The 25,719-nt window shown below is 41.3% G+C and overlaps 2 protein-coding genes across 4 annotated transcripts in view; one reads left to right on the top strand and one right to left on the bottom strand.

Moving 5' to 3' along the window:
- Positions 1-25,719, bottom strand: part of LOC121199043 (tumor necrosis factor receptor superfamily member 14-like) — a 751,306-nt gene that overhangs the window by 193,957 nt on the left and 531,630 nt on the right. The window lies entirely within an intron of this gene.
- Positions 1-25,719, top strand: part of prkcz (protein kinase C, zeta) — a 93,650-nt gene that overhangs the window by 23,909 nt on the left and 44,022 nt on the right. For 2 of the 3 annotated variants that reach the window (XM_041062454.1, XM_041062445.1), the window contains exon 5: positions 22,728-22,813. In XM_041062454.1, coding sequence (XP_040918388.1) covers positions 22,728-22,813 — 86 coding nt within the window. Of the gene's footprint in view, positions 1-16,619; positions 16,700-22,727; positions 22,814-25,719 lie in introns of those variants that run through there. The other variant, XM_041062463.1, reaches the window with a different exon arrangement.

The following is a 25,719-nucleotide window of genomic DNA, read 5'->3' as shown; positions in this document are numbered from 1 at the left end:
ATTATTTTCAGTCACAACAGAAAACGCTGTAACACCCAGAGATGTGGAGTCAACTCATATGACTTAGATTTGTGAATCTGGTGACTTCAGACTGGATAAAATCAAAAAGCACTTGAAACTCGACTTTGACTCAAGTGACTCATGACCTTTTGAAATTTTCCACAAAGATTAAAAGCAGGGAATCAGCTTGAATCAGTTCAGTAGAAGCTAATCGTGTGAGCAGGACTTAAAGGTGTGTTTGTCAGCACAGACGAGCAGACAGATAACTGATCAGACATGAGATGTACCAGATTATCACATTTACATGTACTGTAAAGACTTTTGCTGTGATCTGCAAAACAAAGACGCCATGTAGACCTTCAGCTTTGGAATTACAGATAACTGTAGCTCAGGTCAGATTATAAATTTTATAAAAATTGATTTGAAAGCAGTTAATGTGAATCTCAGATTTTTGTACTAATTGTTATGATCCTGTCACACCAGAAAGTACAGCGATCCTCCTACCTGAATCCACTTGCTGCGGTGAATGGGAATAAATTTGCCTTGAAATGTTGCCATTTTAAATGCTGGTATGATCATGCCTTTAGTCTGTTTAACATTTTTTTGGCAAAAGACATGTTTAGAAGTGGAAACAAAGTTTTGGACTTCATAACAAATCTTTTCTGTGACAGAATAATCCCTCCTCTGTCATACCTCTGGTATCTCCACATAATGTTTGTCTCAAGATAACTGACCTTCTGAAATTATCAGAAACCACAGCTCTTCTGAGGTTCAGTACACAGACCTGCCTTATTTATGCTGTAATTCAGCATCATATGATTTTGCAGAAACATTGTGGTAAACTGTAGAGGAGATCTATCTTCCATGTCCAGCTCACAGTGACTTTCTGTGTCAGCAGCAGAGGATACCTTTCAGAACTCAGCAGATATGTCACACGTTATTTCCCTCACCTTGCCTAATTGCCTCTAGCGAGTCAGCTGCTCATTTAGCAGGAATGACATTGTCATATGTCACATGTCATTTGTGGTTACCACTAATGAGAGCAGCTGGACATGTACTCAGGCTCCACACCCATAATACTCAGCACACCTCTTGACTTATAAGCATCTCTGGCTCCAGAAATAGCAACAGTGGTTTTGTAATGTGTCAGGCCTCCCTGCTGCACTGCAGCACACCCACATGTTCTCCCTGCTGCTGATAACCGAGCAGCTGGTAGCAAGCTAGCATTGATCTGAATGCAGGAGCTAGCCAGCTCTGCTAGGATGTGTTGGATTTGCACATAACTGATGTAAATTTAAATCAACTGTCGGCGGCATTAGCGACGTGGAGCTAATGTCTGGGGTGTATAGGTGTATTCTGCAGCTGCATAGCTTCCAACACTGAGCTAACATAGTTCTGAAGCTGTCAATGGTAGCCTTGTTAGTGGAGCGTTGACAGTGGCACAGTAAAGTGCCATTGTTCTGCCTTTAACACACTGTGATTCCTATACTGAGCAGAGTGATGCATCGTGGATGACAGAGGCACTCTCCTGAGACAGCACGGGGTTTGTGTTAACACTATATGTTTGACTAAAAGCTGTCTTTAATGGGCCATTTCACTGAAACACACAACAAGCCAAATATTCAACCATCCTTTGAAGAAATGACTGTAGTAAATTTCTGTGTAGGCTACAGACAAACAGAGAGTGATTCAGTCAATCCCCACTTTAAACCCTTCCTCTTATATTTTGGTACAGGTTAATCTAAGGAACTCAAATTAGGAAATGCTTTGGAAGTTTTTGAAAAAAAAAACCACTTCATTTTGTGAGCAAAGATTTATGGATTATAGGAACGTAGATTTCTGGATTACAGCTACAAGATTTGAAATCTGGCTTGAGCTAAATAACAGCGAACATTTCTAGTTTTACGTTTTGTTAATTTGTTGTGTGCAAATACAGGCTGCTATGACTTCAGTTATTCACCATTTGATGCCTAGTGCTCCACATGTGCAACATGAACTACCCGGTATCAGCATGGCGTTCCTATCGGCTGTGCTACCATCGCCTTGTGCTAGAATATTTTCGTTTTTTTCTAAATCAACTTCACCTCAGTCAAACACACTTTATCTCCTATAACAATATGTTTTTCACACTTTAAATTCATAATAACAGTAAAATACAGACTGTGCTAAACAGGCCCCATCAGTACCTTCAGGGACTTTTAGACTATCCTGTGAATCATTGTAAATATGAACAGAACTGAAGAGGGTTAACAAAAGGAAAATTGTTCCACATTGTCTCATCTCTCATAGCTGTAATGTTTCCATTGAGTGAGCTTGCGTCTGTGTCTGCTTATGTAAAGAAGGAATTGTAATGACTTGTTGCAGTGCTCCTTACACCCACATGAGGGTTTGCAGGTTCTCACTGGGGGAGGGATATCAGGGTGCTCTGCAGTAAAGATGCTTCACATTTATTTACATCCATCATTGCAGTGGATGGCGTCAAAATGCAACCAGTTTCAACTGTCACAGTTTTAGCTATTGATAGGTACTGAACTGGGCCCCTCCTCTCCATCAGCCCAGCCCACACAGACTCCCAGTCTCTTATCACTGTTTATCACTTCTCTGATGCCATACCACTCAATTGACTTTCCCCTCAGGCTGCAGTGGCTTGGATCATCCAGTTACCATGCAGATGAGTATGACTGTGTGGTGACTGCAGTGTGTTCATGTGTGCAGAAGAGAGAGTGGGACACATGGAGAGGGAGAAGAGTATAAAGCAATTGTGCATGATGTTTTAAGTGCTGACAAGCCTCAGGGATAAATCAGATAAAACCACAGCAGTGTGTGTGTGTGTGTGTGTGTGTGTGTGTGTGTGTGTGTGTGTGTGTGTGTGTGTGTGTGTGTGTGTGTGTGTGTGTGTGTGTCTGTGTGTGTGTGTCTGTGTGTGTGTGTCTGTGTCTGTGTGAGCTGTTGAGAAAGCAGACAGTTGAGGTACACACAGTACACACAGTGAGGTAATATAGCTTTGGTTAGGATGCACCTACAACCACAGTGAACGTTCACTCTCTGTGGGTTTTCTCATGATATCTAATTTTGTCACATCTAATGGGATTGTATTGTGTTGGTGCTGTATTGTGTTAAGTTTTAGTGATGAAATATCATCAGCTGGATAATCTTTCAGTATGGTACACCGTTAAATACAATCATACTGCTTCTACAAACATGGGTGACCTTAGTGCATCCATATTTAAAACCAGCATTTTACTCTGAGTGGCATAGATTTAAATCACCTTCTGATGTTGTTAATAAGGTGCAGACTTATTGTTCTTTTACCACTGCTCACCCTACTCTTTTTTCCTGAAATCACAGAATAATCCAAATGATGAGGTGGAGACTGACCTTGGGCAAACACTACGTTCCTCAGTTTCCCAGCTAATATTGGCATAGCTGTGATAGTTTGTGTTTCTCAGAGTGAGGGTTTATCTGGATCATTGTAAACAGAACAGGTTGTTGTTGCTGAGCCAGTTTAACAAAGGCTGTTAGCGTCCTGATTTATTAACAGGATCACAGTGTGTATGTTTGACTTATACGCAGACAGTAGTGCTTATGAGAGCACACACATTAGTGCATACTGTGATGTAACCAAGAAATTTCTACCAAGCTGTAGAAGCTGATTGTCTCTTAGTTTTCATATCACTATCTCTGTGTATATCTAGTTCCCAACTCTTGTTTTGTGTCTGTCCTTGTTTGTGTACTGATTATGTCATACATTGAATGAGCCGTCAAAGCCAACCCTAACCACCAGCAGCAGGACATCATCCTTCGTCTCTCGCCCACCGAGGAGTCCCTGATTTCCCTGGAGTGATTGCTCTGAGCTGTCAGCTTCAAGAACCAGTGAATTGATTTCTCATTACGTTGTCTTAATGAGCCGTATGTACTGTGTGGGCCTGTGAGTCGATGCGAGGCAGGTTACTGAACGAGTTGACGAAAAAAAACGCTCTGGCCACCGTTACATCTCAGATGCATTGATGTTATTGTTACACAGGTTTAGCTTGGCCTTTTCCTTTTCTTACCTCTCTTTGCTCATGTTCTCATCGTCAAGAGTGTGAAATCTCTCTCCAGGGAAGGCAGCAATGAAAGACACCTGAGCCCAGTTTAATTTCAGTCTGTTGGAGATAAACGAGTAAAGTAAAAAGAGGCAGGTATTTGACATTTCATTGCGATCGTCAATGGGGGTAGTATGACCTACGTGGTTTCCATGTAAAAAATCCATAAGCAGGCCTCCATGTGAATAACTCACTGCTTTGCAGATTACATCACAAGCTCCCAGTAACTCACCAACATAACCCTTCTAATCTAAATCCCTTCTTTTTGAAGAAGTGAGCGAGATTGAAGGCAGGTTAATTTTTCTTTTTTTTTTTTTTTTGGTCTATGGATGCATGGCACAAAAGAGTTCCTAGGTGTGGGCTTAGCTGGACTAAAACTGAATGATGATGACTCTTAAAGATTTTGGTGACCCTATGATCTTTCATCTAATCATTTCCCCCTGATCCCTGCTTTTGTCTAGGGTTGTTCCATGTCATATTATATTAATAATAGTGGCATGCGTTGATATACTCAAAGTGACAACACACAGAGCTAAAAGCAAAAGTAGAATGTAAAAATAAAAATGACTTTGGTGATGTGGAAGTGGTTTGATGATATTAAAAATTAAGAGAGAAAGAAGTATTACATCACACAACCAAGGCCACATATAGTGTCATCTAGTGTCCACATTAACTGTGAGACGAGATGCATCAGGATGTGATTCACCTCAGTAGGTGACAGTGAGTAAAGTACTAAATTAGGACATAAATGCTAAACCCTGTGGATCTTAATTTCCCCATGACCTTTCCTTTCCTTTCTCTTTGGGCTGACTTTACAATTTCAGCTGAACGAGGTTCTACCACAGTCAGTCATTCTGACCCTGTTCTGTGTATTGCACATTTCAGTCTCCAGCAGGGTTTTACTTTTTACATTTCTATGTTAGGTACATCTGATGGATATCCAGAGTAGGAGGAACAGATTAAAAAAACTGTGTGTCTCACAAGTTATCAGCACAAATGGCTGGGTGACTGCTCAGATGTCAGATTCTGGCTGCCAGATGAAAGCAAACATGTCCCTCTTTACTCATTATGCTTGCAGTACAGTGACAGTTTGAAGTGTCTCCTCAGGTGCTACCTCATCCAGCTTTTTTTTTTTTTTTTTTGCTGGATTTCCCTAATCTGACAAGTCTATGACTCTGAGCTGGACTAGTCTTGGGTCAGTGAATCCTCTTGTCCACTACATTGTCCCTATTCTCTGAAAACTCATTTGCAAGATATTTACCAACAAGGTAATGTTGTATATATTGTATGTAACACGGTTATGAATCTCTCTGTAAAATCAGGAAGCGGAGCCATCCTATAGATGACTTTGGGCTGCATCTAAAAAAAATGCACTGAACATAAAGCTTCCCTCTGCAGCACTGACTGTGGTTTCAGTGAGGCATGTGTTGCAGTGAGAGGTGTCTTGCTGTTGCCTGGCAGACTTTGTGTGATGTCAGTGAGCCGTGTCCTGGTGAGCTAAACATCATAACAGCCATAAGTAGCTACAATATGTTTAAGCAATCAATAACACAATAATAAGCACCATGTCTAAAACATGACCTGTGAATGTTTCTACAAAATTCCTACTACAGAGAAGGAGAAGACAGACTTTGGCCACCAGGGGCCCACACTCGATCTCTGGCTTGTATTTGTTATTCCTAACGTGCTAGCAAACACGTTAGTATTCAGCAGCTGCAGAGCGATGTTAGCGTTCATATAGAGTAGCGTTTTGCATCCACCTAAATCAAATCTAAACCCAGTATTCTCTCTCTTTTTAGCTCCGGTTTAGGCTCCAACAACTCCAAGAAAAATATGTCCTTCGCTATGTTCACTCAGCTGTGTCTGTCTGCTGTTTGTTGCTGGACAGGTGGTGTACAGTGGCTTTAACCAGTTCTACTTTTTGTGTAAATAGCTGCTTATAGGAGTCGATGAGAGGAGATTTGACTCAGCCGTAGAGTAAATGTGTCAAAGCTTTGGTTTTATCTTTGGTGTCAGATGGCCAAAATAATATGTGCATGTAGTAGCACTCTGTTTGAACCAAATATCTGATGTGTCTTTCACTAGGACATCAGAGCTCACCTGAGAGCCTTCAGCTTGGCATGGGTATGGACTCTACTGTCCATACGCAAATCTCCATCCACGAGTGAGATAAAAGTGGCTCTGTATATCCCTGTTAACGCTATTAATAAGGTCTTGGTAATAAAAAGGGAAATTATCTTTGTCTACCAGGTGTAGAATCTGAATATTTGTTTAGCATCATTGAAGTTATCCTGATGGTAGATTTTTTTTGTAGTTGCTAGAAAAATGCCCCAGTGGTGGATGCCAAAGTCAGCACCTAAATAACTGCTGGTTGGTATGTGTTTATTAGAAACCCTATCAGCCTCCCAACTACATATTTTAGCAGTTTTGTGCTGAAGGCAGTGAAAACATTACTTAGTGCCCAGAGGATGTATTAGTCAGTCATTGAACTAAGAGATGCCAGACTGTGTTCTGGCAGTTTCCAGCGCAAATAACACTCCTGGGCCTTTCCAAGCTTTCTGTGGTTGCTCTTTGAAGGTAGAACCAAATGCAAACTTCCACTGCTTCAGATCATTTTATTGTGCTGTAGGAACACAGTGTACTATTGTCTGTACTCTACTATACGTCCTTTTGGATCACACTGTATATAATTAGATATTATCAGAGGATTAAGAGAAAAATGCAGGCCTCAGCTCGTAGCTCTTGACTGGGTCATTACAACTTCTCCACATGCTGCTGTCTTACTCCTAATGAGTCGTGCTCCCTTGGCACCCCAGCAGAAATGAGCGCCTCTTCGTGTATGCTTGATTGATTTTCCTCAAAAAACAGCCTTGGTCTTGATTTGGTATTCAGTTCCCTGGTTGACAGATGTTTGTGTTAATAGAAAAGCAAATGAACCACAGACGCAGGGTGAAGGTGGTAGCATGTCTTTACTCACAGTATGTTCCCACTGGAGCCAACTTTACTCAACATACAGTAAATAGTATGTGCAGTGCAATAAATGTGAATAGATGCCAGTACAGAGGCTCACTACCAGAGTGTATTTGGTTAGCACTAAGCTAACTGTGTTTGATAAATGACTGTTTTAATTTTTCTACTCTTAATATGACTTTACATTACATTAGAATCTGAACTGAAGGATTCTTCTTCTTCTTTTGTGAGAGTGACTTGGTGTCTGGAAAAGCCCAGCCTCAACAAAGTCAGCAGTCTTTTGGGAGCAGAGCTTTTTTCTCTCTTGCTATTTTTACTAACTGGGTTGGAACTAAACCTTTAAGTAACATGACAGTTGTCTTATCCCACTTGAATTTGGGTCATATCACCCTTCAGATGAAGAAATGTTTTACTTAAGGACCAATGATTCAGACTCTCTTTAACCTGTGCCTCTATGACCAATCCCTTTCTCCCAAATCCGCAGGAAAGAAATGATTAGAGCTTTGAGAACTGGGGCATTTCATATAAAGACAACCCCTCTGCTGCAGCCCACAGTTGTGGTTGGCTTTATGGATTTCAATTCATTTATATCATAAGCATCTGATGGGCTAGCCCGTACAGTAGAGGGCTCACAGGGAGCAGCTTATGAGCTTACACTGTCGAATGGTTCATTCAAAATTGAAAGGGAGTCCTCACAACAAGGAGAGTGACTTATAGATGAGTTGAGGTGAGACCAACATGTTACCAACTAAAATAGGTCTGACTGGCTGCAGGGCTGCTAGCAAGCTGGTCCTGTCTCCGTACCAGAGGGACCTGATCGAGGCGAAGCACTAATCTTCAAAGACACTAGAACTGGATTATGTAGTACAAAGCAAAACACACAGCAAAACAAGCCAATGTCCACTGGCTGTTAATCTAACTTTGAAGTGGTTGGTTAGCATGGTCAGCAGCATGAGCAAACAAAAAATTATCTTCTAGCAAGTTAACTTATTTGATTAATACTATGAGGTGACCTGTCAGGATGACTGGCTTGTTGACATACCATAGCTTTATAGCTTGAATGTCATTGCACTCAGTCATTAGTCAGGGTCTAGACTTCTGAATTGTTGTCAGTTGTCATACGTGGGGTTCATTTGGGTCGTCAGGGCTCATCCCTGTCAAGGTGTCCTGGCAAGCAAATGGGATCACCTTCACACTCCAGCTCACAAAAAAGACTTTTATCAGTATTGTTAGAACATCTGAAGGAAACGAGAGCCACTACTCTTCTAAACAGATGTTTTGTAGGCTAGGGTTAAGTTCTTGAGTCCAAAATCCAAAGCTGGGCAAAGTGGAGGAATCCTGGGTGGGTGGAGTTGAAGCGGCCTGTGCTGGTGGCAGCCAACATGGCTGTGACTTCTGTCAATCAAGCAAAAACACGGACAAAACATATTTCATTGTGAGAATCGTTTCAGTAGGGCGATACCGTGGAAACATCATATAGTGAAATAAAAAAAAAAAAAAGATTGATGTGGTCAACATGTGTGGCCACTGCAGGAAATGCAGCTTAACTCTTTCAGACTGGCCTCATCAGTTGATATTAGAGCTGATGTGACTCTCTGAGTTTTGATAGCAACCAAAATGTTGTCTGAACATAGGCAGCCATACAACAACTTTGCCTAAATAAACTTGGCATAGCTTTTGTTTAAATCAGTAAAGAATAAGTCAGGTTTTGGAGAGTTTTGGATATCCGTCTTTAGTTGTTGCTTAATCTAGACGGAATTCAAATCCTCACAGCTAGCAGCATAAACAAAAAGCATGGCAACAAAAAACAAGTATTTATTAGTTCCAGAATATTACTTAAAAGAGTTCAGTATTCAGCACAGCCTTAAAGATACTCATCTGTCCTGTGCCTCTGCTGCTGACCTGATTCTGTTGTGCAGCTGGATTTGGAGTGGTTGGCATGTCCTACTGTTGAACCTCTGCAGTGAATAGCGTTAGCCTGGAGCACATCTGTTCAGAAGGCTAATCCACAAAAGGCTGGTGCCTTGCATAACGCTCCCACTGGGCAACCACTTCAGCTGGCACAAACAAGCCATACAACAATGGTGTCGCTTAAGCTAGCCAGTGAGGCTACGTGCCGAGCAGAAAGAGAGGTCTGCTAAGCTGCTACATGGAGCTGACTCGTGTTTGAGTGCTGTTTACTGTCTGTGGCAGAGCTGTTGGCCTCATTTCAGAGGTCTCTCCCTGGCTTTTCCCCTTTGACTAATTCTCCTCTCTTTCTTATATTACACCCCCCCCCCCCCCCCCCCCCCCCCCCTCCCCTTAGCTGTCAGTGGTCTCCTTTCTTTTCAGTCATACTTTGCTTTCTTCCTCTCATCGCTTTTCTTTTACCCATTTTCTTGCATTCGTCTTTTAGTCTGCATTCCTCTGCTCAGGTACATTGCATCAGATACATTAGCTGTACAGATTTAGTGAATATTGAACATTTGTAGAAGTAAAAACAGTTAAGGGGAAAGAGAAACATGTAGTACAGAAGTACTGTATACAGAAAATGCAGTAATATAATATGGAATGTCTAAATACATTTGAACTAAAGTGAACTGAATACCTAATACTGAAGGATGCATTTTGATCCAGAGAATCCAGGAGTTAAAGGGTTCAGATGTAGGAGAAGGATGTCGTGACTCAAACCATGTGATCATGATAGTAATATTATTGCTTACATATAATAAATAACAAACACATAAGACGTGAAAAGCCGGACATTTTAAAACCTGTTCGAAATATGTAAAATGTTACAAGCTGCAGTGGTCTCCTAAAGAGGAAGATGTTTGTTTGAATGACGTCGAGCTGAAAGTACTGTGAGTGAGTGCCAATAACCACACAGAGTAAAAGGAATGTCTTATCTTCTCTTCCAATCACTTCCTCTCAGCGGAGAAGCTCTTTAAGATCATTCAGCGTGTGTTTTGTAATTCACTACGCTGCTCTCAGTGTTGGTTCACACCAAGTAAGTGGCTGCAGTACACCACCTGCTCCTGGGTGTGCTGATAAAGTTAAAAGGTCTTGAAAGCTATGGGTCCAGCCTAGAGAATGGCCTTCCACCCTCACGGTGAAGGAATGCAGAAAATGCTTGCACAACCTCCCCAGTATTGCAACACTGGCAGGCAAGGATAGACATAAATTTGTCCAAGTCTGTGTTTGGCTGCGAGAGACAGAGAGCTCTGGGTGCGCCTGTCCTAAAATAATCAAAGTTTTTATGGTGGAATTTATGAGATTTAATCATCCTGTCATCGAAGACGTGAACTTTACTTTAGGAGTATCTTTCGGTTTTACTTTTGTGCTTTATTATTTAAATATAGTACAGCTTTACTGGATTCTTGAGGCTAATACTGATATTGATATTTGGGAGTTTAAAAATCTGATAATGAGATATTGGCTGATTTTTTTTGTTTTTTACATAAACACAGCACAAACAATCAGTATTGATCCTATATTTGGATGTGGTGTTGGACATTTTACTGTAGAAAAATGGACACAAGTGGACACTGCTTTTAAATAACCTTGTATTGGAGACACTGTTTTTAAATAACCTCAGACCTAGTTTGACAAAAGAACTGATTCATTTGTTGTAGCCACTGTGTTGATGTGTAGAAAGAGTATGTTTGGGTTGTAACAGTAAGGATAAGGGCTAATCTCCTGTAGCCTAGGGTTAAAGGCTAAAGTTGCACCGTTTAGTTTTAAACTGTGATTAAAGCATTATCATGCAACTATTTAACAGCTTCAAAATCATATTGATGCTACACTGGCTTGTAACAGGGAAAATATATTATATTGTAATATTGTCAAAATCCAGCAGCACACAAACATCTGTCCAGTTGTTTGTCCAGTGCTGTCCAGGAGCAGCAGTAAACTGTAGGAGCTGAGTCCTTCTCCTGTTTTTCATTTGCCTTTAATCTTTAAACATCAAATGTATCATGTGCTGGCGTCTGTTATGATACAATATTTTACATGATAAAACCAAAGTAGGGATGTCACAGCTACAGTATATCCTACTGTTTGCATCTTAAACTGCTGGCCAGTCGTGACACCTCAATGACTGCTCAAGGGACAGCTAACAATTCGGCCCTGAAGTGTTGAACAGTACACTCAAAATACAAAATGCATCAGCAATCATGAAGTCACAGCATTAGTTTGGACTCAAAAGTATTAGTGTGTCCCATTTTAAGACCCACATGGGATTTAAAAGCATCAACAGAAGGAGGATATCTGAGTATAAACTGTTCCACAGTCAGTTTCCCAAAAAATGCTCAACCTTTTTTTTTTTTTTTTTTACCAGCTATAACAATGTATTTTATCCAGTCTCGTACTGAATTTGGCTCAGAGTTAATCCAGTTTTAAAAACCTGTGAAACAGGTGAGATCAGGCGTTACAGGTGAACCTTGATTTAAATGGATTTAAGACTTAATCTCACAATCCCTGTCGGTGCAATCTGGCCATTATGCGTGTCCACAACAAACGTGAACAAATAAATCTTAAGTCATTTTGTTGTTGGGTGACATCATTTATTTCAAAAAGTTTTCTTAGTTTTAATCCAATGTTTATTATGTCTTATGTGAAGATATTGACCCACAATCCCTAAAAGAGAGGAAACTGCTGTGGGAACGAGTGGAACTTAAACGCACCACTGGTCGACTTTTACATGAGAGCTTTAAGGAATTAAACTCGGACAGTCTGACTTTGTTAAATTGGAGATTTTATTCTTGGCAGCGTGTTTGGTATACAGTACCTCTGGCTTATATAGGGCAGATGATATACAGTAGCACACACACAGCTCTCAGTATTCCCATGACAGGACTGCTATAAATGCATCCAGAGACAGGTCTTGAGGAAAGTGTAGCTGTCATCCAGGATGTGCTCCAGTAGGCACAGCACTGCCACTAAAAATAGTCCACAAGGTTTAAATTTAGGTTAAAATGTGTTGTGTGCAAAGGATGCTGCTGCATTCAGAGCTCCTTCTGCCATCTTGTGGGCAACGTGGTGCCATTGCAACATGGAGCAGACGGAGGGTTCCTGTGACAAACCCTCAGTCATGTGGTACAATCCCTGTTCTGACTAACACATGAAGACATTTTTTTAAAAAGCCTAATTTTTTAGAATTTGTGCGGATTTGCATGTGCTTTCTATAATGTGTACTGTTAGGAGTGTGTGTATAATGTGACAGGAAGATGGACAGAAGCATCCTGAAGGGGGAATAAAAGCACATAAGGAGGGACGGGGGGAGGGAGGAGAGGGAGGAGAGAGCAACACAGTGACAGAAGCGAAGCTGTTCGGTGAGAGCAGGAGGAGGAGGAAGACAGGATGAGGACAGGAGTGGTGGAGGAGGTGCAAGGGAGCACCATGAGATCCAGTGTGTGAAGGCGAGGGAGCGCTAACGTTCAGCTGGAGGGATGCTGCTCACGCTGCTTTTCTACCTTCGAGTCAAAGGTACGGGATCTGGGGGTCAGCACGGACAGTTCTGGTGCTGGGATGCAGACAATGTTGGGTCATGTGAGGTCTGTGCAGTGACAGACAGTCAGCCAGGGAGTGTGGCAGGCTCATTAGAAAAGGTAGCATTGAAACTGAGTTGATTTGAGGTGAGCTGCTTTGCCTTTTTTCCAGCGATGACATCGTTAAGTATCAGCCAGTTAAGGAAATAGGTTACTCTGATGAAACGTGTTCCTTCTTTATTGTACTAGCCAAGCTAAATACACTGGAACTGCTCCACTGTCTTGTTGCATGCATCCTATGGGTTAAACGCAAACAGAGCCTGAACTAGATCCATTAGACTTCACAGTAACTGTTAGACAGAGTGCTTGTTTCATCTTCACATCAGCAGCTGCATCTAAATTGAATATCCCTTGTTTTTCCTTGCTGGGAGCTCTCGTCTGTTATCTGCACACTGTCAACCTGACAACTCGTGCCTTTTGGTTGTTCTCAGAGCCATAGGAGCTGCAGATTGGGATCTGTGTAACCTATTTAAACCCCTCAGTCTATCTGTCTCCTTACAGAAGCGACCAGTAACAATGTTAGAGTCAAAATATGTCCCTCTTGATTTAAGGATCATCTGGCTTTTGTCAACCATTCCCAGCAGTCTGAAGCAACACTTACTTGGCCTGGCTAGAGGAGCTACTCTGCTCCACGTAATATGTATTGCTGCAGTCATGCAAATGAGATATTTAAGCTCACAACAACAACTGCAATAGAGAATGAAGTGTGTTTGAAAACCCAATTATAGAAGCCATTCAGAGATTCAGCTCTATAATTACTAAATGCACTTACACATGTAATTGATGGATCTAGACAACAGCAACAACTAGAGGTTTCAAAGATAAAGCAGTAAACGAGGCTTTAAATGACTTAAAATTGCTCAGTTGTAATAATATGACCAGAGCTCCATGCTTTTGTGTGATGATGGTAAAAATTGCCCAGTAAAAAGTGAGTAAGAAGACCTCGAGTTAATGTCTCAAATGTCTTGTTTTGTTCTTTTGAAAGAAAGTTTACAATGATACTACAGAGAAAGGTAGCAAACGCCATCTCAAAGCAGCTAATGACTTATAATGACTCATTTGTTATTAAAATAGTTCATTAAATTTCCCTCGGTCGATAAATTGACTCATGTAGAGTGGGAATTTGTTTTAAATGTATTTATTTATTTATTTTTTAATCAGGAGTATTCATCAGAAACGGTGCTGTAACCAAGGTTTTAGAAATACTGAGGTGGAGAACCCACCACACAGACTTCCTGTCTCACAGATGTCTCTAAAACCTTTTACTATTTGGCTTTTTCATATTTTATTTATTCACTCCACTGGTTGTATGTTTCCCAAGCTAAGAGTCCAAACGCTGTTTCAGATCCTTCTCAACACGACTGGAATATAATTCTGATGGGAAATACTCTATTCATTGTTGGTGTAAAAATACTGAAACCTTCCATGTGTGGAAGCTTTTTACTGTAGAATTTAAACTCCCCAATTTCTCAGATTTAAACCTTGTCTTTATTTCTGACATTTTATAAACTAAGTGACCATTGAAAAAGAAGTCAATAAAGAAAGCAGGTGTTAATTTCATCCCGAAAATACGTGCATTAGTGTGAATGTACACACAGACTAAAGACACAAAGGCCAAAATAGAAGCAAACAAGCAAAAAACCAAATAGAAAATCAGCTGAGACCTGGTTTGAAAATCCGACATGTACAATATATGTTTATAGCGTTTATACAAGGTTAATTGTCATCTACAGTAGACTGAAATTATTTTAAACCAATCCAACTGACAGTTTGACATGAGATGGACAGACAGGATATGTATTAAATCACCACATTCAGCCAGATAATTGAACAACCTGTAGAAGACTGGACTCTCATAGGCATCACACAGTCTTCTCCTCTGTTATTGTCGCCTGGCAGAGACATGGAGGACTTACCCTGAGACGTACACACACTCTTCAGTAGATGATAGATCAGTCTCCCTTTTTCTCAGATTTTAGTGGATGAACTCGATGGGGTCTCTTTGGTCTTGGCATGGCAGTGGCAGTATCATGCTTCAAGTCTTTGTCTCAAACAGCATGTTTAATAGTTGTTAATGAGGTTTGAATGAGGTTATCATTTTTAAATGTTCAAAGGTCTGATTGAATTGTTGAGTGACTGGTTTCTGACTTAAAGTTTGGAGTATAAAATGAGCTGGTGGATTGTAGTTTGGTTGTTCCAGTTGCCATCACACCATCAATTTTATGCTTAGGTTTTTATGTGCGTGTTTCATCCATACACGCGAGGGGAAGCATGGGTTCATAGGCTTCTGCAGCTGTTGCATAGATTCTCCTGCTGATTATGTAACCACACTGATTCGACTGGCTTCCCCTGATCAATGATGTCTGCGTGTGTGTTTAGAGACGATGAGGACAAATGGAAATAGTTGCTCTGTGGAAACTGTAACAGCACCATTCTGTTAAACTAAAATAGTTTAGGACACACTTGGTCCTAACACAGTACCGTCAGTACACACACGCACACACACACACACACACACACAGATGGAGTAAAAGAGGAAATACTGTCTGAATACTAAGATCTGAATACCCCAGGACCACCACGTGGGACTTCAGCTATCCATTTGTCCACAGCTTGTTAGTATTCAGATCGTCAGGAATCCTTGACCAGTATGCTTACAAACTTTTAATACAGTTTCCACAGTTGCCCAAGTTTGTAAAGTGTCATCGCCCGAAAGCTATGTCCTAGATTTTCTTTGGTGTATGGACCTAAATTTTTCATGATCAGGTCACACTGTGCTCAAAGTCTACCAACACTTGAGGTTACAACTACTGATAATAACAGTGACAATAACTATACAATGCAGGTATTGATTGCATACTTCCAGTAACAGTGACACCACCACACAAACTGTCAGTATTATACTGATTTATTTCTAAAAGCGATGGTGATAGTGACCAGTTCTCACCTCCGTTCCCATAAATGAGGTCATTTCCTAACTTGACTTTGAATGTTGACGTCTAGTCTTTAGTTAGTTTGGTGAGGTAGTCATTCAGTTGACAGATTAAAGACTTTAGCAAGTTCTTCAAAATGATCCAGTGTTGTAAACTACACTGTTTGTAGTATTAATGGCCACCAACATAAAAATACTACAATGAGAACAGGTTAGAGAACGTTAGCATTTTACCAGCTGAATGTATCAGTGCCCACGTCAGAGAAACAAAGAATTCCACAAGTTGCCAACCTTGATATGGATGTAGGGCTAACACCTGATGGATCTGTTGCCATGGTGTCACCTAGAGCAGCTGACTCATCAACATGTGACACTGGCTTATCTGCTGTCCAGGGAAACCCCACACACACTGACTAAGTGACTTTCATACAGTCCGTCCATGTCCACTGGTCCTTATAAGGCTTTACATGGCTCCTAATCTGGATCAAATATCAGTGATCCCTACTGTAAAATTGGACGTCTTTTGTCATTTAATTCCCTTTGCACTGTCCGTCCTCTCTCCCTTTATCTGGAACACAATGATTAAAAGGGCAATTGAATAAATGCTTTAATTAAAAGTCAAACTAACAAAGTTAGTCATGCCTCTGTTGAGCACCCCCTAATCGCATGGGTCTAATTGTGTCTGAAAAAGCCTCAGGGCTGTTTCATTGATCCCCCTCAGCTCCTTTGGAAATGGAGGCCTGTAATAACCTTGATTTATGTAATGGCCTTCAACAGCTTATAGTTTATAGTCAGGAAATAGTTTGACTCTTTGCAAAAGTTGACGAGTGCCATAGACCCTCAAAACTCAATGAACACATACAGTACAGTGTACAGTGCATTCCCAGTCTTCAGACCTTGTGCTTTCCTTTTTTTTTTTTTTTTTTTGTTTTGAAGGGTATTTGAGGGAGGGGCGGGTATTGTTGGTAACAACTTGTATGCTGCTACTTCCCTGTTAGCAAGAGGAACAATGTCTGGAAATGAGTCAAGCCCTCGTAAATGTCCTGTCCTGGAGAGATTTGGTTGTACCACCCTGTTTTCCTGCTACACGGCTCCACGCACAAGTTACAGTATAACACCACTACTGTTCTTTATACCTTCCACGGACAAAATGGCAGGACTGTGCGCACTGGCCTTTGCATCCGGAGGTGTAGTATTGTGTTTTGATTCATCATTTGAGAAGTGCTTTGACTTGGCTGGCTTTTGCTCCTTCCCTCTGCGTCTTTCTTACTCTCATTCTGGCACCTTGGCAGAAAAATGGGACAATGCAACACTCGTGCTTCTCCAGAGGGGGGATGTTGTAATAGGTCAGCACTTTGAAGGTCTGCTCGTCAAGTGCAAAGTGGTGTGTTGCAGTACATGTCTGAAGCAGCGGTGCGCCTGGTTCACATAGCCTTCAGGCTGCGAGGACAGTCCTAGCAAGATGTAAACAAGAACTGATCCGTCCTCCGATTGAGAAATTGTTTTTTTAATTGGATGCAATGAGCAGTAACATCTGCTACAACCAGAGGGGATTCTAGAGGGTACTGTTATCTCTGAGTAAAGCTTTAAGGAATAGATGAGGCTGGGGAATCCCACTGGTTTATTAATCTTTTGTTGTGGTTGACACTGACTGGTTTTTGAGCCCGTGTTGTGGCAGTATTTACAGCAGCATGATGAATCACAGCAGCAGCGGACTGTGACGAGAAACTACTGTTCATCATGAAATCGCTCCTGGCTTCACCTCATTGCCTTTGGCTCTGTATTCATCTGTCACTTCTATACAGCAACACTCTTCCTCACTTGACTCCAATTCGGTGTGTGAATTCACACCTCACATTCAGGCTGTTGTTAGTTAAAGCTTGGCTTGTTCTTTGAAGCCACAGTCGTTAGTGGTAAATATTAAGTCTGCCTTAGCTGCGAGTTCAAAGAAAACATGGAGTGGTGATCAGAAACTCATTGGCATCAGTCAGAAGTCAAAACACTGAATTTTACAGCATGTGTCCACTGTAAAACATTTTAATGATTCCCATTGCAGCATCTGAGAATTAAACCCTAATCACATTCAGTTTCATTTTTGTTTTTAAAACATGAGATGATAGAGGTCCTGGGCCTGGACATGATCTAAAACAGACTCACAGAACATGTACCCAAACCCTGTGTGCATAAATCATTTTTCAGAAAAAAAGAAAACAGTCTCAGTTATTATTTATCAAGAGTTTCGTGATTAAAATCTCTGCTAATCTGCTTCATCAGGACTGTTTTTTTTTTTTTCCAACAATACTGGCATCATAAACAAGCATCCCCACAGCTATCTCCACAGTTTGTTTCAAATGTTGCTAAGCTCTGATTGGTGCATGCAAATATACAACATCACCTTTTCTCAACTGGGCTTGACCCGCTTTAAAGCATTGAGAGGAGCGACAGCAAACACACAAACACAGGTTGTGTGTGAAATGACTGATAACTGTTGTGTGGTATAAATTTTGTGTTCACGTAGAACCTTGCTGTTCATAGTAAGAAGCAGAGTGAGAAAATAAGTTTCCTTTAAATCTTTGTGTTTGCAGTATATTGATAATGCTCACGTGCTGATGACATTAATGACCATCAAGTTTGTCAGCCCATCAGACCACATGCCGATCCGATCACTGTGGTCTGAGTGATTGGATTGGCATGTGGTCTGATGGAATGAGGAGCTTGGAGCTGTGATCGGATCACCTGAGACGCATGTTACATGTAAAGGATAAATGTCAATCATTCATTCATTTGTTTTTCCAATATGGAAATCAATGTGGATGAATTCTCTTTCTGAGCAGTTTTACATATGTAACAAGTCTTTGATAGTAATATTAACACCATACAGAGTGTGTAGTTGAAAGGGTTTCAGAGGAATATATTCTCCATTCAACACCAGAGACTGATGATTGCAGTCTGTATAGCAGCCAAACACTCATTTAAGAAGAAAACATTTACTCATATATTTCAACTTCTCCTGTGAAACCACTCATCTATTCATCAGCTCTCTGATTAAAGACACTGATCTAAGAGCTGCAATTTACCGCTTTGTCAAAACATCTGTTCCAATCAATTATTTAATCCCATACACTGTATTTAGCATCTGATGTGATGTGTACGTTCCCCTTCCTCACTCACAGAGACTCAACAGCACATTGTGTCATTCCCCTCTCCCTCACTAAACCAATAGTATGGGAACGGAGGAGGAAGCACTGGGTAACTATAGAAACGCAGTGTAGTGAATCTCTGAGGCAGGCGGCACTTTCCTTCAGAGGCCTCGAGTTAACAGGATTAGAGGGCGTTCACAGATGAGACCCTAAAGAGCAGGCCCTCTTTGTGTCTCCTCTGCGCTCGCTCTCACTCCGATCTCCGCTGCCCTGACTCTGAGGGACAGAAAGATACTAGAATCACACACACACAAAAAAAACATTCATCAACATGCAGAAAAGGGGCAGAATGCATAGCTTTTCAAGACAGCTGAGGTCTCTATGACAAAGCTGCTTCTGTTACCGTACTCTACCATTCTGACAGGAGTTTGCTGGAGTGTTTAAATCTCTTTTTCCATGGCTGCAGATTTGCATACAGAGATGAACACACAACTTAAATTTTGGCTGGGACGAGACTCAATCCGATTGTCAGCAGTGCTTGCCAAACTGGGGGGACATTTATATTTGTTTTGCCTTGAATAATGTGAGAATTGCGCATTGCAGACAATAGCCAAGGATGATGATTGAGAAAGAAGAATGAATTCTTAGCTTAAACATTTGAGAGGATGTGAGACCCCCTGTTAAAACCATCTGCAACAAGAGTTCACCTCAGGGCATGCAAACTTAGCACCCACTGATAAAGAGACAAACAGTAACTCTGATGTTCGACCTGAGTCTGAACAATAGTCGAATCATCTTTGAGAAGAGGAGCAGGAGCATTTCTTTAAAGATATATTTCTATTTTGCAGACAATGTCATCCTGACATCCTCACAACCAACTAATAATAGCTAGTATATGGTGGGCTGTGGCTACCATAGCAACAGAGGCAAAAAAAAAAATGAGTGAGTGGAGGAGGATATCACAGCCGCACCCATCACTGGAGCAACCAACCAGACTGGAAAACCAGTACAGACAGGGTGGAGACACTGGGAGAACAGCTAGTGAATAATTAGTAGGAGTCAGCCAATGAGTTCACTTCATGCTGTGGGGAATTTTTATAGCAAACAGGAAAAAAAAGGCATCGTGTAAAAAGGCTGATCATTTATTTACTTAGGCATTAAAAAATATTCCTGCTTCTGCACATGAACACTACTCTGTATCTATATCTTTACAGTTTACCTGTCACTGCTGCATATTGTTTAGCCTGTGAAAACACACAGAAGGGCTAACTTTACAAAGTCTGAGAATTTTTTTAAAATTGTCTTTTAAACTGAAACTGATGTGCTAGCTCATCTCTCTGTACTTTAAGACTTCACTGACTGTCTGACTGTCTGTGGTTCTCAGCTCTGAGCCTGTTTGCTCCCTCTGCTGATGTTAATCTTAAAAAAGTCTAGTGTATAGTTTCGTTTCATTAAAAGACTCAGCTATTTCCTTATAGTGCATTTGTTTGGGACTGTTTTCAGCAAAGGATTAATCCACCTTCAGTGCTGTAAGGAATATTTCTGGCAGCAGGGACAGTGTGTGTGTGCGGGGCTGAGTTACAATAAAATAAAATGTGTGTGTTCATGTCAGCCAGTGCAACAGTGTGACTCACTCCGAGAACTTGCCACAGTTCTTCTATGGATTTAGTCTGTCTCAGGGTCTCTGTCTCTCCATGTGGTCCCAGACTGACTCCATGATACTGACATCAGGTCTCTGTGGGGGCCAGGCCATCTGTTGCAGGACTCCTGCTGTGTATGGGCTCCTTGTCCTGCTGCAGAGAGAATATGGGACTGTGTGATGTACAAGAATCCAAACATCTACAGTGCCTAAAACATTTCACAGTATATCAGGCTTATGATATATAAACAATACTTGTTAGTAGGACACATGGATTGTTGGTCTAGGTCTTGTGATTGTATCTGTTGAAAATAAGGAAAGTCTAGAATATCTCCAGACTTATTCTTTTTGATAGCTTTTGACATTTAGTAATAAAACATGCATCCCCAAAAGCTTTAGGGATTTCTTTTCATCACTGTTTGTTTGATGTTAGTCTTAGAGGCTGATGTGAATGAGTGTGAATACTCAATATGTAATGGTGAGTGTTTCCCATGTGTATTAGCCAGAACTGTTTAGTTTTCTTCTGGAACATCCTTGAAAAAAAAAAAAAAAAACCCAAAACATTGAAGTGTTCAGCAGTTATAGCGAGATACTCATCTCCTCTTGATATGCACCGCTGTTTGCTGTGTGATTAAATGAAAGTGTTTTCTTTTTTAAGCTCCATCTTGTGTAACACCCTGAAATCCAAATTTCCTGCTGCTAATAGAAATCCTATAATAATTTGCCTATAATAATTTCCCATAGTAATCACTTATCACCCTGTCAGTTTCATTTTAGATCTCATCTGCACACTGGAACAGGACTGGACCATGACTAAGTAATATGAACAACAGACATGATGTATAATGGTTATACAAATAGTAATTCTAGCCTATGATAGTTGCACTGGACTGTGGGCTGTCATGTTTGTTTGGACTTTTAGTTACAGTGTACTGTTCTCTGATGAGCTAAAACATTCTGATCACTCACAGATAGACTGAATAACCTTCATTATCTCGTTAAAGTGCCGCATGTCAAACTCTGGGATGTATTAGAAGGCGACTGAGCAGTCGGGTCTCGTAGTCTCTCTGTAAGATGTGGGCTGTAAGGGCAGCTGGAATGACCTGAGTGACTTTGACAAGGACCAGATAGTTATGGCTAGGCCGCTGAAGCTGGAGCATCTCTGAAACGACAGGGCTCGTGGGCTGCTCCCGACAGCAGTGCTGAGAACCAACCAAAAGTGGTCCTGAGGAGGAGAAACCACAAACTGACTATCGACAGGCTCTGTGGTGGCTCCCCCCTCGCAACTGGTTGTGGCATCAACCATATATTTGGCAGGAGCGGACATAATGTTTTGGCTCATCAGTGTATCTTACTGATTATTTAGCTCTACTCACTTGAATTATTTACAGTTCAGACGAGTTATGTGTTGAAATTGTGATTTGAGAAAACTGGGATCAGTAAAGGAGTCATACTGTTGTATCGTGGTACTTTACTCAGCCCTGTTGTTGATTATACTGTTAGTGGCACATTTTTGGAGCAACATGAGACACAACGTCAAAGAGGTCAGATTACCACTGAAGTGAACTATGCTGACAGAAATATTGCTGAATAATGCATTAAGTAGCTTCAAAAATTCCCTAAGATATTATTTTGAATTTGGAGGCTGTGGCACATCTGACAGCTCCAGATGTCTCAGTGAAAATACAAGAGTGTGGTGAAAACATGGCTTCTATATGGACTGACTGTATGACATGTAAAGTACATGCTGAGAATTGTTTTCAGTGCAAGCTACTCATCAGATCACATCAGCTGAGTGGATGAGAACATCAGTTTCACAAAGGAGGAGATGCATAACAACAAATCAGCATTCCTACACCACTTCTAGTCCAGGATTCAAAGTCTGCACCACCAGGCACCATCAGGCCAAATTACTGTGGAATCACACCAAACCTTTTGTTAGATTGTAGAATGTGTTTGATTACACTGCTGGCTGCTTGTTTATTCTCTGCACTTTATTAATAGCTGAATACGTGGTGTTATTATAAATAGCTACGGCTACACCTTCATGGTCTCATCTGAATATGAGGCGTCATGGAGCACTAATAAGTCCATTCATCTCCAGGAGGAAAGGAAAAGAGGGAGGAAGATGAACAGACAGGGGGGAGAATAGATGGGCAGAGAGGGGTGTGGAGGGAGAGCCAGGCACTTTGGGTGTGTGTGTGTGTGTGTGTGTGTATGTGTGTGTGTGTGTGTGTATACATGGTACAGAAACCTGACGGCTGAGCTCAAACGTCACATGAAGGCAGAGCCTCAGGACCTTTACCTCAGCTTTTCCACTCCATCTCTTCCCCTCCTCTCCATCTTGGTCCTCTCTAATGTAGCACACCCCCCACCCTCCTCCTCATCAGTCCCTCACCATGCTGCTACTCTACAACTGTTTGCTCTCTCTCCTAGAATCGATCTATCGCCGCGGGGCCAGAAGATGGAGGAAACTCTACCGAGTCAACGGACACCTCTTCCAGGCCAAGCGCTTTAACAGGGTGAGTGTCTTCAGATCTCACTAAAGACACACACTCCTCCTGACTGTGAGTGAGACAGTGAGTGAGTGAGAGTCATGTGCAGCAGATACAGAAGGGGTTTGTAGTTACCAGGAGCAGTTGATTTCTGCACTGTCGATGTGAGGGTTGTTTTTTCTGTAAGCTGACCTTAAACAACCTTTACAGCCATGTTCATCTCGTCCTTGCGCATCGGCGTTTGGAATGGATTTTAGCTTTGGCACACCAATGTGACGTCACCGTCTTTAATCCAGCCTGCAAAGCTCTGATTGACTTGTTTGGTTAAGCCATCAATAACAGTAGCGATAATAACACTAGACCTAACTCAGTCATTAAAAAGAAAAGCTGAGATATTAGCAACGATTCCAAGTGTGAAACCAGGCTTTATGTTGAAAGCAGCTGTGAAAACAAAATGAGGTTGGAGCGTGAAACTTACTTTGCTGAAGATCCACATATAGAACTTGCTTTTTCAGGCGTTTTCAGCAGCAGATGGTGTTTAACTAAACTTCCACTAATGAAGAGTGTGAGATGCAGATGGAAGATAATAGTAAGTGGACCTTTAGTTAGGGTTTTCAATCAGACATTTCTGCACCTGACAGTTTAATGTCCAGTTCCAGTGCTGCCTGTCTCTGGAGGCACCTTAACCATAACTTATTTTTTCCATTTGGGTTTTTCAGAATGGTCCAATATCAGTGTTCTTTCCTGTTGTTACTGTGGGGTTGGACGTGTGATTTTAGAAAATAAATCAACGTTTATTAGACTTTATAAGTACCTGTAGATGCCCTGTGGTTCATCAAGTCTCTCAGTTCTGTGTTGGAGCAACATCTGTCACAGGATTATTTCCAGTTCAGGAAACAGTCATTTACTATAATTTAATAAACCACTCATAACCAACCAGGTTTTCCAATTCCCACATTTGTGTGTGTGCTTCTAAATCTGTGCAGGAGTTTGAGTGTCTTTCTGTTTCTGTGAGGAGTAAACAGAACAGTCAGTCAGAAACAGACTGCAGTTAAATAATACATGACAGGTAATCAAGTCACCGCTCCAGCTAAGCTATCTGGAAACTGATGCATTATTCATGGTGTCCTAGTTATGGCTTGTTTAGCAGTTGTCTCATATCAGCTCTGAGCTCCATGCTACACACACACACACACACACACACACACACACACACACACACACACACACACACACACACACACACACACAGGGACCCGAATGCACTGAGCTTTCATCATTTCTCTGCCAACATGTTAAAGGCCTGCACCTGCTCACCCTGCTTGTCTGAAAAGGAGGACTTAAGCGTTTAAAGTGTTTTTCTTCCGTAATGAACAGTGGCTACTCTGAACAGCAGACAAAGAAAGACATTAATGCTATTTCAAACAGACCTTAAGTACCTAATGTGTTTCCTCTGAAGGGGAAGACAGAAGATCAGGTTGTCCTGCTGCTAGAACAAGGCTGAGTCTTAACCTTAGTGTTGTGCACTCTCCTTTTGTGAACCGCATTAGCTTCAGCCAGATGTTTTCATATTGTCATGTCATGTTTTTGTCCCCTTTTTTTTTTTTTTAACAGCCTGACATTTAAGAGGCAGATACACACAAGTCAAAATTCCTTTCCTGGCTGCAATCCTGTAGCTGCTCTGAGATCAAAGCTGCATTTTCTGAGACAGCTTCCTGATAAATAGCCAGACAAAGAAAACACACAGTACAGTTCAAGTCAGCATAAATGAATATGAGACGTGGCTGGAACGCCTCGAAGGAAAGGCAGCTTCATAGTCGTTGCGGGGGGGGGGGGGGGTCAGAGATTCAGTTGCTGTCGGCTTGCTTTAAAATCACCTCCCTCTGGAAGCTGTGTATCGCAGCGTTCAGTTCAGTTCAGTTCAAAACCTACACGTTCGTCCTGTCAGTGACACACTAAGATTGGAAGGACAGACAGCCAATGTAAGAAACAAGGGGGGAGTTTTAAAGAGGAATATAATGAGTTTCATCTTGTTACAGTTTTCCTGGTTAATAAAACAGCTCTTGGGATGAAGCATCTCCCATGGGTGCCATAGTCTTAATGTCTGGACCAGAAAGCAGATAAGCTCAGTACAGCAGCATGTTGCTGACTCAGCATTTACTCCTTGATGTGGTCATCATCTACTGATGCACTGTGGAGCCTGGCTTATTCAATACAGTCATATCGGTATTCAGTTGTGCATTAGTACTAACAGTAAAGCCAGTAGTCATAATGGCTGGGCTACAGAGAAATAGAATCCAGAGACACTCCTCATAATGGTTGGACTGCTGTTCTGTTCCTTCATGCAACTCCATCTTAACGGATCATCTTCCTCTCTGTCTCCTACACAGCACATATATATCTGTCTAATTTGCTTTAACTCAGTATTTCGGAGGAAATATAATTCCTGGGTGGATTTACTTTCTCCAGGATGTTTGATGTTCTACTGCACAGACACACACCCTCGCTTATTCACCACACCCTATTTGATAGACACTCAGTAGTCCATTTTGTAGTGCAGTGTAGTGAGATTTCAAGCACTTACTAATCATTATCACTTTGCATCTTGACTGACAGTCACATGAAAGTAATGTTTGCATCTGCTGTGATGCTTTGCAACTGTGAGATTGTTTGGAAAAAGCAAGTGTTATGTAATGTTGTGGACTGACACACCCAGACACTCAAATTAAAGAAAGAAAGAAAAGAAAAGAAAAGAAAAGAAAGATGTAAATAATAAATAAGTAAAAATACAGTGCACTGTGTAGTAAACAGAGACACAGTGAGGAGATGGAAGTGTATATGTGGGTGTACAGAGCACATGATTTTGACACGTAGACCGTGGATGGATGTTATATCCCACTTTTTGTTCAGTTCAGGCTGATAGAAACACTGGG

This window comes from Toxotes jaculatrix, chromosome 2, assembly GCF_017976425.1.
Source record: "Toxotes jaculatrix isolate fToxJac2 chromosome 2, fToxJac2.pri, whole genome shotgun sequence".
NCBI lineage: Eukaryota > Metazoa > Chordata > Actinopteri > Toxotidae > Toxotes > Toxotes jaculatrix.
This window is presented reverse-complemented; position numbering and strand designations above follow the sequence as displayed.